This window comes from Eptesicus fuscus, chromosome 5 (genome assembly GCF_027574615.1).
Source record: "Eptesicus fuscus isolate TK198812 chromosome 5, DD_ASM_mEF_20220401, whole genome shotgun sequence".
Classification (NCBI taxonomy): Eukaryota; Metazoa; Chordata; class Mammalia; order Chiroptera; family Vespertilionidae; genus Eptesicus; species Eptesicus fuscus.
In genome coordinates, this window is record NC_072477.1 from 17,079,817 (window position 1) to 17,093,480 (window position 13,664).

General features: G+C 38.8%; 1 protein-coding gene across 5 annotated transcripts in view; it reads left to right on the top strand.

The window, feature by feature from the left end:
• The window catches only part of CEP128 (centrosomal protein 128), a 364,379-nt gene that overhangs the window by 53,947 nt on the left and 296,768 nt on the right, over nucleotides 1-13,664 (top strand). For all 5 annotated transcript variants that reach the window (XM_028155817.2, XM_054715853.1, XM_054715854.1 and 2 more), the window contains exon 9: nucleotides 11,825-11,941. In XM_028155817.2, the coding sequence (XP_028011618.2) occupies nucleotides 11,825-11,941 (117 nt within the window). The remainder of the gene's footprint in view (nucleotides 1-11,824; nucleotides 11,942-13,664) is intronic.

The following is a 13,664-nucleotide window of genomic DNA, read 5'->3' on the forward strand; positions in this document are numbered from 1 at the left end:
TCAGACGGAGGCAGGCGAGCAGTTGGGAGCCAGCAGTCCTGGATTGTGAGAGGGATGTCCAACCGCCCATTTAGGCCCAATCCCTCAAGGGGTCCCAGATTGGATAGTGTGCAGGCTGGTCTGAGGGACACCCCCCCCCGCCCCCCGTGCACGAATTTCGTGCACTGGGCCTCTCTAGTCTTACATAAGTGTGTACACAATTGCTACAGAGACCTCCTTGCTCTCTGTTCTTGTTTGAGGTAGTACTGATTGAAAATACCCCTTACTCTCAAGTTTTGTTATCTCAAATTCAGATTGTACATACTCTCTATGCAGAGATTTCTTTTTATCAAATCACTATTCTCGGTGGAATTAAGGTTAACTTTTAAGAACATACAGTATCCATTTCTTTGCATCATTTCTGTTTTGTTTTTTTTTTTTTTTAGGAGAAAAATAACAATAGAAATTGTCACTAAACTCTTGCAAATTTGTCAACCTCAGGAATAATGTGTATTTATTCATTTCCCACAATATCTTTTGTCTTTCCAAGACAAGAAAAGTTAGCAGAATTTTTTTTTTCTTAACATATCTGGATGTTTCCCAGTAAAAGCAGTTAATTTTTCTCCAGTTGTTAATTGTGTTTACAGTTCCTCAGATAGAGATGTTGTTTATTTTGGAGTTTGAATTTATTGGCTGCATCTGCTAAAAGATTGATATCCTATATTTTCAGAGAGCAACTCAGTTACTATCCTTTAAAAAACAAGAATAAGCACCTGACCACATAAAAGCACCTTCTGCCTGAGTGTTTGGTGCTAATTTCTTTGTGAAGTGCCCCAGAGAGGTGAAGATACAATATCGGTCTTCTGTTGCAGTTGACAAATCTTTGCAGCTGTTACATGATGGTGTGGCACTAATGTGTGGTCAGGACATGGGATACTTAATTTTTTACATAAAGCCCTAGATTTTCCCAGGCACACCAAGGGCACCATTTAATTTACACTGTACCTTTCTAAAATAGCAAAAATATCATATACTTAAAAAAATCTGTTTTGAGATTAACAGATTGGTGCCTTTCTTAATTGCAGTGGTTCACACAAAAAGACATTTATGCATTCTCTGGTTTATATTCTCTCTCCCTAGGAGCTGAATGCACATTAATAAGAAGGTAGCTCTAAGGTCCGCTATACCTTCTTCAATGGTCTTCTCTCATAAACTCTAGTGTGGGACCTGTCACTTGACAAAGGAAGCTCCTGAAGCTTTGTGTCTTTTTTCTTTTTAAATGTATTTTTATTTATTTCAGAGAGGAAGGGGGAGGGAGAGAGAGACAGAAACATCAATGATGAGACAGAATCATCGATTGGCTGCTTCCTGTACGCCCCATATTAGGGATTGAGCCCGCAAGCCGGGCATGTGGCCCTGACTGGGAATCAAATCATGATTTCCTGGTTTCCATAGGTTGATGCTCAACCACTGAGCCACTGGCCAGGCTACGTTTCTTTTTTCTTCCTTTTAATATTTAAAATTTGGAAGTATAACGCACATACCAAAAAATACATATATCAGTGTGTAGCTGGATTATTTCAAGGTGAATATGCCCATGTAACCACCACTCAGATATAGAACTAGACCATCACCAGCACACAAGAGGCTGCCTTATTTCCCCTCCCCATCACTAACTCCTTCCTTTTTAAACATGACTCTTAGTTTGACTTTTAACCCTTTAGCTTAATTTTGTCTCTTTTGGACTTCATATAAATGCAGTCATGCAGGACATGCTTTTTTGTGTGTTTGACTTCTTTTGCTAAACATTATGATTGTGATATTTTTGGGTGTTATGCCATGCATTTGGAGTTAGTTCACTTTTATTGCTCTTTAGTATTCCATTGTGTGAATATACTGTAATATATTGTAATATTTTATGATGGATATTGGAATTATTTCGAATTTTGGGCTGTTATGAATAATGCTGCAGTGACTGATTTTATTATTTTACACAACCTGTACATGTATTTCTGTTGGAACGTAACATGCAGTGCAGTTGCTAGGTGCCTTCCAATTTAGTAGGTCCTGAAAAACAGGCTTTCAAAGTGGCTGCATTAATTTACACTCTTACCATCAGTGTGTGAGGATTTGTGTTGTTCATCCTTTCCAACACTGATACTACTGAGTCTTTCAGTAATAGCCATTATGTTGAGTGTTTATGGTATCTCATTATGGTTTTAATTTGCATTTTCATGGTTACTAATGATAATGAGTATTTTTATTTATGTTTGTTGGCTATTGGCTGTTTTCTTTTTTGAAATGCCAGTTTGCTTTTTGCCCACTCTTATTGAGTTTCTTGCCGTTTTGTTACTGATTTGTGTGAGGCCTTTATATATCTTATATATGAGCACTTTGTCAATTGTATATATTGCTAAGATTGTCTCACATTCTACAACTGTTTCTTCTCATTTTTAAAACTTTCTTAATGGGATCTTCTGTTGATGACAGAAAATCTATTTCATTCTCTGCAAAGAGAAGTTGCTTAGATAACTTGATAATTATTATGAATGAGAGGACATATTTGCTTTTTGATATAAATTAGAGACCATGGCAATCATGGATTACCTTATTGTTTGTTGTTGAGATATTTCAAAGTTAAACTTCAGTGCCAGGTTTTAACCATTTCTGGTTCATCCTTACTGTTAGTGTATTGTCCTTCAGGCAGGATTCCAACCCACAAGGATCTCAGCAGAACACTGAAGATATTCAAGGGGCCTGGGGGCGGGGGCTAGAGTTTGAGCAGGGACTCCCTTTCTTGGAAAGGCTCTCAACTTCAGTTTTTTGCTTTTGACCCCACACATCTGTTAAAAACTGTTCAGCTTCTCAGTGTCTCAGTTGCCTTCTCTGAAATGGGCTGTTCTTTCAGGGAGAAAGTGGCCCTAAAATATGGACCGACCGAACTCTCTGAGTTTCTTTTTTATCTTGCATTTGGTCTCATATGTCTTTGCTTCTTTTAGTTTTCTAGACTTAAATATATATATTTCAGAGAGGAAGGGAGAGAGCGATAGAAGCATCAATGATGAGAGGGAATCATTGATCAGCTGCCCCATGCTCCACCCACCTCCCCCTCCAGGGATCGAGCCCAAAACCTATGCATGTGCCCTGATTGGGAATCTAACTATGACCTCCTGGTTCATAGGTTGACGCTTAACCATGGAGTCACACCAGCCAGGCTAGTTTTCCAGATTTTTATTTAAAATATTATTTTTAGTTTTTTAAGTTATTTGCATTGGAAGGGGTGGTCTAAATTATTTAGCCTGTCATTTTTGGAAGTGAAACTCCCTCAATCTTTTTGTATATATCAGATTTTATTACAAGGTTTGCTATTTCTAATGCATAAGATTTTAGAGTTTTTCAGATGTTGTATGAGGCTGCTTTTACTTCTATATAGGTATATAACCTGTGAGCATGCTTGTAACAAGGGCTTTGATCCAGACTTGAATATCTTCAGTGTTCTGCTGAGATCCTTGTAGATCTGAGAAACCATAGGCATATCTAGCTGAAGTGTCATGCTGTCTTTTGACATTGTTAGATATTTGGGATGGTTTTGTTATCGGAGAAATGTATGGATAGTCTTTCTCTGTTGCAAGTGTGAGTTGGATATCCCTGTCCCCACTGAGTGCTGGGGATTGGTTCCTTATGATATCTTGAGAAAAAGAATTTTCTGAGACTCGCACAGGAGGATGAGTGCCGGGGTTCTTGTCCCAGCATTAAGAAGGGGTTCAGCAATCTGGAGAAAGGCTGTGCATAGATAATTAAAGAGTCTGGAGAAGAAAGATAGTTTTGAAAGGCATTGGGGGTTAGAGGAGCTTCAGCTAAAGGAGCTAAAGACTCTTCTTGTCCCAGGACCCCTTGCTTTTTATTAACACAATTTGTCCTAAGGCAGGGTGGAGACAATACACTTCAAAGGGTAGGGTTTCAAAGGGTAGGGTTTACAGAAGCATTGCCAGATTGGGGAATAGCCTACAGTTGTTCAGGTGTTTGGCCAACAGGAGGCAATAACATGTAGATTAAGATGCCCTGAGCTGTCTAGCAGCAAACAGTCATCCTATTCAGGTTTGGGGGAGATGCTTTTTAGCTGTTCCAACAGATGATTACATATGTGGCTCAGCCCCTGTTGAGCCCCCAAGTCTCATCAACCTTTTGATGAAACTCTTGTAATTATGACGTGCTGGAATTGGTTTCCGGCAGATGAGTAATTTTTATTTGTGTGGAATTATATCTGTGGTTTTCCCAAGCCCCATTTCCCTTAATCTAATCCTGGAAGAGGTACAGCTGGGGATTCAGCAGAGCTAGAAGCAAAACCAGTGTCCAGAGTTTCCGTTCCATGGTGGAGCTGGGTCCAATAACAGCATCAGGCTAGTTACAGGCCATTACTCCATTGTGTTGGGTCCACATGGCTCAGAGCCATGTGGGCGAATGCAGGAGCACCAGAGTCCCACAGGCCAGGAGTCAAACTTGAGCAAGCAAGAGAGAGCAAGAGAGAGAACTCCTTTGACTAGGACAGTGGTCGGCAAACTCATTAGTCAACAGAGCCAAATATCAACAGTACAATGATTGAAATTTCTTTTGAGAGCCAAATTTTTTAAACTTAAACTTCTTCTAATGCCACTTCTTCAAAATAGTCTCGCCCAGGCTGTGGTATTTTGTGGAAGAGCCACACTCAAGGGTCCAAAGAGAAACATGTGGCTCACGAGCCAGGTTTGCCGACCACTGGACTAGGAGATTAAATATATTAAATCGTCCTGTGCTTGTAGTGTCCATGCCTTCTCTGGCCCATGACCTGTTCCCAGGTGTGACTGATAGGCAAGCATGTGTCTGAGACACATTGACTGAGCATGTGTCTCTTCTTCCTCTGTCCAGTCTCTTCCCCCAGGATCTGCAGGGAACAGGCCAGATGGCTTCCTGGCAAAGCTGCACAAATTATCCTATCTAATAAAAGAGTAATATGCAAATTGACTGTCACTCCAACACACAAGATGGCTGCCCCCATTTGGTCAAAGATGGCTGCCCCCATGTAGACACAAGATGGCTGCCACAAGATGGGCAGTTGGGAGGGACCAGGCCTGTAAATGAGGGCAGTTGGGGGCGATCAAGCCTGCAGGGGAGGGCAGTTAGGGGTGACCAGGTCGGCAGAGGAGGGCAGTTGGGGGCGATCAGGCCTGCAGGGGAGGGCAGTTGGGGGGACCAGGTCGGCAGGGGAGGGCAGTTAGGGGTGATCAGGCTGGCAGGGGAGGGCAGTTAGGGGTGACTGGGTTGGCAGGGGAGGGCAGATGGGTGGGGACCAGGTCTGCAGGGAAGGACAGTTGGGGGAACCAGGCCAGCAGGGGAGGGCAGTTAGGGTTGATCAGGATGGCAAGGGAGGGCAGTTAGGGGTGACCGGGTTGGCAGGGGAGGGCAGTTAGGCGTGACCGGGTTGGCAGGGGAGGGCAGTTAGGGGCAATTGGGCTGGCAAGGGAGCAGTTAGGCATCAATCAGGCTGGCAGGGGAGTGGTTAGGGGGTGATCAGCTGGCAGGCAGAAGTGGTTAGAGGCAATCAGGAAGGAAGGCAGGCAGGCGAGCAGCTGGGAGCCAGCAGTTCTGGATTGTGAGAGGGATGTCCAACCGCCCATTTAGGCCCGATCCTACTGTAGGATCGGGCCTAAACGGGCAGTCAGACATCCTTTGAGGGGTCCCAGATTGGAGAGGGTGCAGGCTGGGTTGAGGGACACCTCCCCCCCCCCCCCCCCCCTGTGCATGAAATTTGTGCACCGGGCCTCTAGTATGCCTATAATATTTGGCCTTCCCCTTGTTCCTTTCCTGTTATTAATAACTGGGTGCATTATAATGGTATCAGTTTGAATTTTTGAAAATACTGATTTGCATAGTGCACATTGCCTTTGTTAAGTTTCACCTTTCACCATGTTAGAGAGAACCCAAAATGAACAGTTATCATTTCATTTTTTTTCTTGCATAAAGCAAATAAAGCTAGCAAGTACTATTTACATAGTCTGGAATGTGAATGTGGGTCTAAAGTGTAACCACTGAGCTAAAAGTTAATAGCTAGCTAAATTTAGAGACAGCCTTTCATATCATCATTACCACTGATTGGAATCACTCAACATCAGTCAAAGCTATGATTGCACAACTGCAGGTCACACTTCCCTATTCACAGCTCATTGGTGTAGTTAGTGTGTACACCTTGCTAATTTCCTCAGCTGCCTGTGTGCTCTGCTCATCAGGACACGTTCTTTTATATTGTCAGAACCTGGAGAATTGGACACACCTAACTGGGCACCCAGTTGAATTGTTCACCTGCCAGTTCCTCACATCAAGCTGTGATGTGACAGCTTGTTTGGCGCTTTCTGTAAATGTGCTCTCAAGTAAGGTTGTTCTTAGCTGTACAGAGGGCATCTGAACCATGTGGGTGCATGTCGTCCTGATTAGGAAACAGCTGTCTAATGCAAAACCTTAAAAGTGATATTATTGAAATTTGGAAGGTCTTCCAAAGGTCACATGATGTTTACTTCCAATTTGTACAAGGCTTAATATAGATTTTGTGAGTCACTTATTCCAACTGAAGTCAACATTTACATTTTATAACTATTTGACGTATTGTGTTGCATTTGTGAATTTATGATAGCATATTGTCAGAAAAGATGTGGTTTTGTTATTTGAACGTTAAACTTCTCAGAGACTGCAACTGTTTTCCCCTCCAGATTTAGGTTTAGAATAAAATTTCCAAAATGATGTACGTTCATGGTAGAAAACTTTTAAATATTGTACAAATATACCAAGAAAAATGAAGGACTGCCTCTGTCTCCCACCAATTTCATTTTCTGTTGGTAACTGCTGTTAATCTCATTTATTGTGCATTATTCCGAGGCTACAGTTGTTTCTCGTGCATTTTCTCAGTAACTAAAATATATCTTGAAAGTTTATAGAACACATTTTTCTTTGAGAGGCAAAAGGTACCGGTTTCTATCATACATGCCAAGATCTGATTTGTTAATCCTTTGTGAATCATAGATTTTTGTTTGTTTTTCAAGTTGCCTGTTGGAAGGGAGTAGTTATTATTCATAGCATGATATTATGGAAAATATTTTATGTTAACACTTAATTGTGATAATAAACACTTATTATCACATGGACCTTTTACCACAGAGGACATTCGTTATCTAGAATTTACCCAGTTTAGTATGATATGAGTGTATATTAAGTTTGACTATTCATGGAGTAAAAAGTCAATTTTACTTTAGTTTCTATAGGAGGGTCACTATTTTAATTAAAAATGTAAACATGGATCCAGCTGTTTCTGGAAGAGTAGGCCATGAATTGAAGTAAGAATTCTCAACCCTGCGTTTAGGGTAACCTGGTTATTGCACAGATTGCAACAGCAGGTTATACAACAAATACTTATTGAAATGCATTTTACAGCAGCATATACTGTGAAAGATCTGAGGAATCAACGTATTGAAAAATCGGATACAATCCCATAAACAGAAGGCCTTTGCTTTCATTTCACCTCCTCTCATTAAAGCTAGATTTAAAAGCTACTCTAATGTTTATTCTTATTATTCTATTTTTATAAGTAAACATGGAGAAGTTGGACTCTTTGATATCTGTGTAATACATTTAATTGGTTCACATGGATCTCGATAAAAATCTACTTTTTAGTATTAGCTGTTTAGAATTTTTCCTTTATGTCTCAGAAATAAAAAATGAAAATGAGGAGGCATTGATGAATGCAGTCTTTAAAATAATTCGTATTACTGGGAATTATTTTATCATTCCATAGTAGTAAGTTATGCTGTGTCGTTAGGTACAGAGCCCATGCTCTCCTGTTTAGAGCTGTGTTTACCTGCTCTTCCTCTGGTCTGCTCAGTCTCAGAAAAGGCATTGTAATCCATCCAGTGGTCACCTAAGAGTCACTCTAGATCTTTTCCTGCATAACACACTTCCAATCCATGATAAAATTGTGCCCCTTTAAATTTTGCTCAGTTCTATCTTCTTCTGTCTGATGCTTCTCTTCAGGCACCATCACTTCACTGAGTTCCCTCTCTCTTATTCTCTCTTTCCATCATTTCCTTTCCCCCTTCCCTCTTTTCTTTTCTCAAATCAATAACATGTCCGAGGGTGAGTATAAAAACATTTGCATTAGTTTCTATGGCTGCATATCAAATTTCTCTGAACTTACTGGCTTAAAATATTTATCATGACAGTTTCTGTAGGTTAGGGGTCCAGGCCTGGCTTAGCTGGCTCCTTTGGCTCTGAGTCTCTCACAGGCTACAGCCATCTCACATCTTGCCTGCAATGGATTTACTTCCTTCCTAGCTCATTCAGTTCCTTGGACTAAAGTATCAGTTTGTCATGACCGATGGTCACAGGGCTCTTTTGTTTCCTTTACACATGGCCTTCCCACAGAGCATCTCACAACATGGCAGCTTGTTTCATCAGACCAAGCAAGCAAGAAGGCAGGAGAGAGGGCCAGCAAGAAGAACATGTTAGTAAGATGGAAGTCATAATTTTTTGTAATCTAAGTATGAAAATGACTTGTTCTGTATTCTGTTTATCGGAAGGAAGTCACTAGAGCCAGTCTAAACTCCAGAGGAGGAAATTACACAAGTGCATGAATACCCGGAAGCAGAGACCATTGATACCTTGTCAGAATCTGCCTAACACAAACATTATTTAAAAACTGAGAAAGAATCATCAAATGCAGTAACTCTAAATCATCATATGTCCTGGCTATGGTGCTGAAGTAGAAAATGTCTAAGTAATTTTAGATTTTTTTTTTTCAGTATTTGGTTACTTGAACTGCTTTAATTTTGGTTAGGATGCCAATAAGCACATTCTTCTTTCCTGAAATATAGAACTCATCCAACTCATTGAATTTAATTAGAGAAATCCTAACTCCTGATTTAGTGTCAGTCCTTAGTAGATAGCAAGCTATTAGAAGACAGCGCCTGTGGATGCAGCTTGTGTATTGCTCTATGCCTAACCTCTACCTAGCATAATAACTGGAACAAATTAGTGTTCGTGCATGCTTGCCAGATGAATGCATGAAAGTGGACCTGGGATTACAAGATACTGCTGGAAATGGAGACTCACAGTAGTGGGCTCATTTTTCTCACTAATTAGTTGTATGATCCCAGATTAATAAATTCATTAGTGATTCATGTCTTTTGATTCAACAATTTCACTTAAAGATTGTATTTTTAGTGTACAAAAATTATATAGGAGTGTTTGTCACAGTATATGCTAGTAAAAATAAATAATTGTTATCTCATTATCAATAGGTAATTATTTTATTTTATATTTATTTTTTTAAAAACATATTTTATTGATTTTTTACAGAGAGGAAGGGAGAGGGATAGAGAGTTAGAAACATCGATGGGAGAGAAACATCGATCAGCTGCCTCCTGCACACTTCCTAATGGGGATGTGCCCATAACCAAGGTACATGCCCTTGACCGGAATCGAACCTTGGACCTTTCAGTCCGTAGGCCGATGCTCTATCTACTGAGCCAAACGGGTTAGGGCAATAGGGAATTATTTTAATCAATTATGAAGAATGGTGTACTTTTTAAGAATATATAGTTTTATTTGTTGTCATGGAAAGTTGTCCATGATATGTAATAGAAAAAAAAATTACAAAACACTATGAAATACCCAACTTTTGTTAAAAAAAAGAAATGAAATGGGTATGTGTTTGACTTGTCATGTACATATGCATAAAAAAATTCTGGAAGTATACAACAAGATATTTAGCAGTGTTTTCTCTTGGTGGATGGTATTAGCAGATTATTTTTATTATTCTGTATTGTTTATTTTTAGTTGTAATAAATATATGTAACATAAAATTTACCATTTTAGCCATTTTTAAGTATTCAGTTTAGTACATTCACAGTTGTATAACCAAATCCAGAACTCTTTTCATCTTGCAAAATAGAAATGATGCCCATTTAGTAAAAGTCTCCATTCAGAACATCACAACCTTCCTAGGCATGTCGCCTCTGACAACCACCATTCTACTTTATGTATTTGGCTACTCTAGGCAGCTCATTTCTTAGCATAATGTCTTCAGAGTTCATCCATGTTATAGTATGTGTAAGAATTTTCTTCCATTTTAAGGCTGAACTATATTCTATTGTATGTATAAGCCACATTTGGTTTTTCTACTTACCTGCCAATAGACACTTGGGTTGCCTCCGTCTTTTGGCTATTATGAAGAATGCTGCTATGAATATGGGGGTGCTTTCAATTCTTTTGGGTATATACCTAGATATGGAATTGTTGGATCATATGATAATTCTATTTTTAATTTTTTAAGGAACACCACACTGTTTTCCATAGTGGTTTATCATTTTGCATCCCACCAGCAGTGCAGGAGTTCCAGTTTCAGCACTCATTTTTTTTTTAATAATAGCCATAATAATGATTCTGAAGTTGTTCTGTATTATCTATTTTCTGGTATGTTGCTATTACTTTTTATATTTACAGTGAACAATAAAGATATTTCCATTTTGTAAAAATTGAATGAATTAATGACTTTTGCTTTTTAGTATTTAGTCAATATGTTTTTCTCTTACAGCAGATGCTGCATTTATTTCAGATGCAGTAGTAAATTGTTTGTTGGGATATTATGGTTGATTTTCAGGATAAATTAGAAGCTTGATGCTGAGGGGTATTTTGAGTTTTTTTAAAGAACTGCGACTATCAGTGAATATCTGGTTTCTAAGCACTAGAAGTTGGAAACACTAGACTTATCAGTCTTAGTAAATAGTGCTTATTTTTTTGAGAGAATATTTTTGCTCAGATTCATTAATTAAACTTGTATTTACTGATGTGTTTTGTTTTTTTTTAAAAACTTAGTCTGAGGTATAATTTACAATAAAATCAATCTGCTTTAAGTGTTCAATTTTTAGTAAATGTACTGAGTATAATTCAGTTTAGAACATAGTCATTGTCCTAGTAAGATCCCTAGTGACCAGGACCATTTTTGGCTATAAAATTGACAGAAAAATATTTCTTACAACAGAGCTTTATTTATTGCTTCTCTTAAAGGAAAGCAAATATGTTCTGTTCACCTGCATCAAATAAACACATCATCAAATAGTGTAAATTTTATTTAGGGGACTATTTAGTGGTAACTCACAAAGTGTTTTTGAATTTTCCAAACTTTTAGCAAGGAAAATCTTGCATCAGAGAAGAAAATTCTTTCATGTTTATTTTAGAGAGTCCCAATTAATTATTTTTCAGTTTGACTTTAGTTTTTGATATTTTCAGCTGGTTTATTTTTAGCAGATCACAGTAGACAAGATTGACAAGCTAATGAAAATCCCTTTCAATTATTTGCTGCACATAAACATCAAAACCTCCTGAGGCAGGTCATGCTTATAGATAATTAAAATGATAAAGAACTAAACAGATTAAACAGTTTATCAGAGTAAGAAATGAAGTAGCTTTACAAAATTGCTGTTTTTCTCCTATTTCACCAGAGGTCACTCTTTTCTAGTTTATTGCTTTTAATGCTCACCTATTTAATTACTATTTTATGCTTTGAAAAATGTAAGTTCTTTTTTGGGATTCAGGTTTGGATTATTTAGAGACTAATGATTGCTTTTTAAGATATTTTTTAGTCAGTTTTTATGTAATCTGTTTTATAATTGTGTCATGAAAAAGGGCTCTACAAACATGCCAGTCTTAAGTGCTTTGGGCAGTAGTGTATCTGGCATAAATGAAAAAGAGAGGTCATTTAGTCTTTTTTTCTTCTTCACCTAACAGCTCTGTAATGTCAGTACTTCTGTTTGTTCGTGTTAAGGTTTCAGATCGGGTGGAGCGACGGCTGCAGGAAATAGAAAGGGAGATGCGCACAGAAAGAGAACTGGTGGAAAGACGCCAGGACCAATTGGGACTTATTTCTTTGCAGCTACAAGAGGTTTGTGAAAAATATCTTCTCAGAATGTTTGTCTTGAGCTTAGGTAACTGTTAGCTGTTGCGAAATTATCACAATCCCTTAGTTCAGTGGTCAGCAAACTCATTAGTCAACAGAGCCAAATATCAACAGTACAATGATTGAAATTTCTTTTGAGAGCCAAATTTTTTAAACTTAAACTTCTAATGCCACTTTTTCAAAATAGACTTGCCCAGGCCCTGGTATTTTGTGGAAGAGCCACACTCAAGGGTCCAAAGAGCCGCATGTGGCTCGTGAGCTACAGTTTGCCGACCACTGCCTTAGTTATTGCCCTATGACAGTATAGTTCAGTCCACATGAGAAGTATAACATGTTGGTTATAGTTTAGTGAGAGAAGACAGCCCTCTCTGGGTCAAAGCAAGAATCTACTGCTTGCTAGCTGTGTCACGTGGGCCAGTTCCTCACCTTCTCTAGGCCTGTGGAAAGTGGAAATAATCGTAATTTTACTGTAATCAGATTGGTGCGAGGATAAATGAGTTAAGCGTAAAGCACTTAACATAGTGTCTGGCATGTGCTCAAAAAATGTTAACTGAAAGTATAATTACTCTGATTAATTTTCCCTGACATAACAGGGGTCAGCAAACTGGCCACATGGACTGAATCTGGCCCATTGGCTATTTTTGTAAATAAAATTTTATTGGAACACAGCCGTTCACATTCATTTCCAATTTGTCTGGGGGTGCTTTTGTGACACAATGGATGTGTTGAGTAGCTGTGAAAGAGACTGTATGGTCCACAAAGCCTTTATTAGATATTGACTGCCTGGCCCTTTATAGAAACATTTGCCAACCCCTGGATTAGACTGTCATCAAATCAAAGAAAAATAGAGGTCAGTTATTCTTCAGATACCATTTTATTTTGAAATGTCAGACTTACGAAGAAATTGAAAAATTAGAACAAAGGATTTCTGTATATCCTATATCTAGATTTCCCCAATATTCAGAGTTTACCAGACTAACTTTATCTTTTTTTCTACATAACACACACACACACACACACACACACACACACACACACACACACTTTTTTGCATTAGTTGCACACAGGATATAAATATTTGATATCTAAACAATATGGTGTGTATGTTCTCTTCCTTAATCATAGGAAATTAACATTGGATCAATACTATGATGTAGACTACATGTTTTAGTGAATTTGTGCCACTGATGCCCTCTTCTAGTCCAGGATACAGTTCAGGGTCACAGATAGCATTTGGCTGTCATGTCTGTTTAGTCTCCTTTAATCTGGAATAGTGTTTCAGTCTTTCATTGTCATTCACACCCCAACAACTTTGTAGAGTACTGGCCAGTTATTTTGTAGAATGTCTATTTTTGGTTTGTTGATGTTTCCTCACAACCAGATACAATACTTTCAGCAGGAAATCTAGAGTAATGGTATTATGCTCTTCCCAGGATATCATATCAGGAGGCATGTAATGTCGATTTTTCCCATTACTGAAAATAGAACTGTTGCCTGCCAAGTTTTTCACTAAAATTACTATTATGTGTTTGTAATTATTTATTTTACTAGAGGCCTGGTGCATGAAATCTGTGCACTGTGTGTGTGTGTGGGGGTGTCCCTCAGCCCAGCCTGCACCCTCTCCAATCTGGGACCCCTCTGGGGATATTCGACTGCCTGTCCACAGGGATCGGGCCTAAACCAGCAGTCGGGCATCCCTCTCACAATC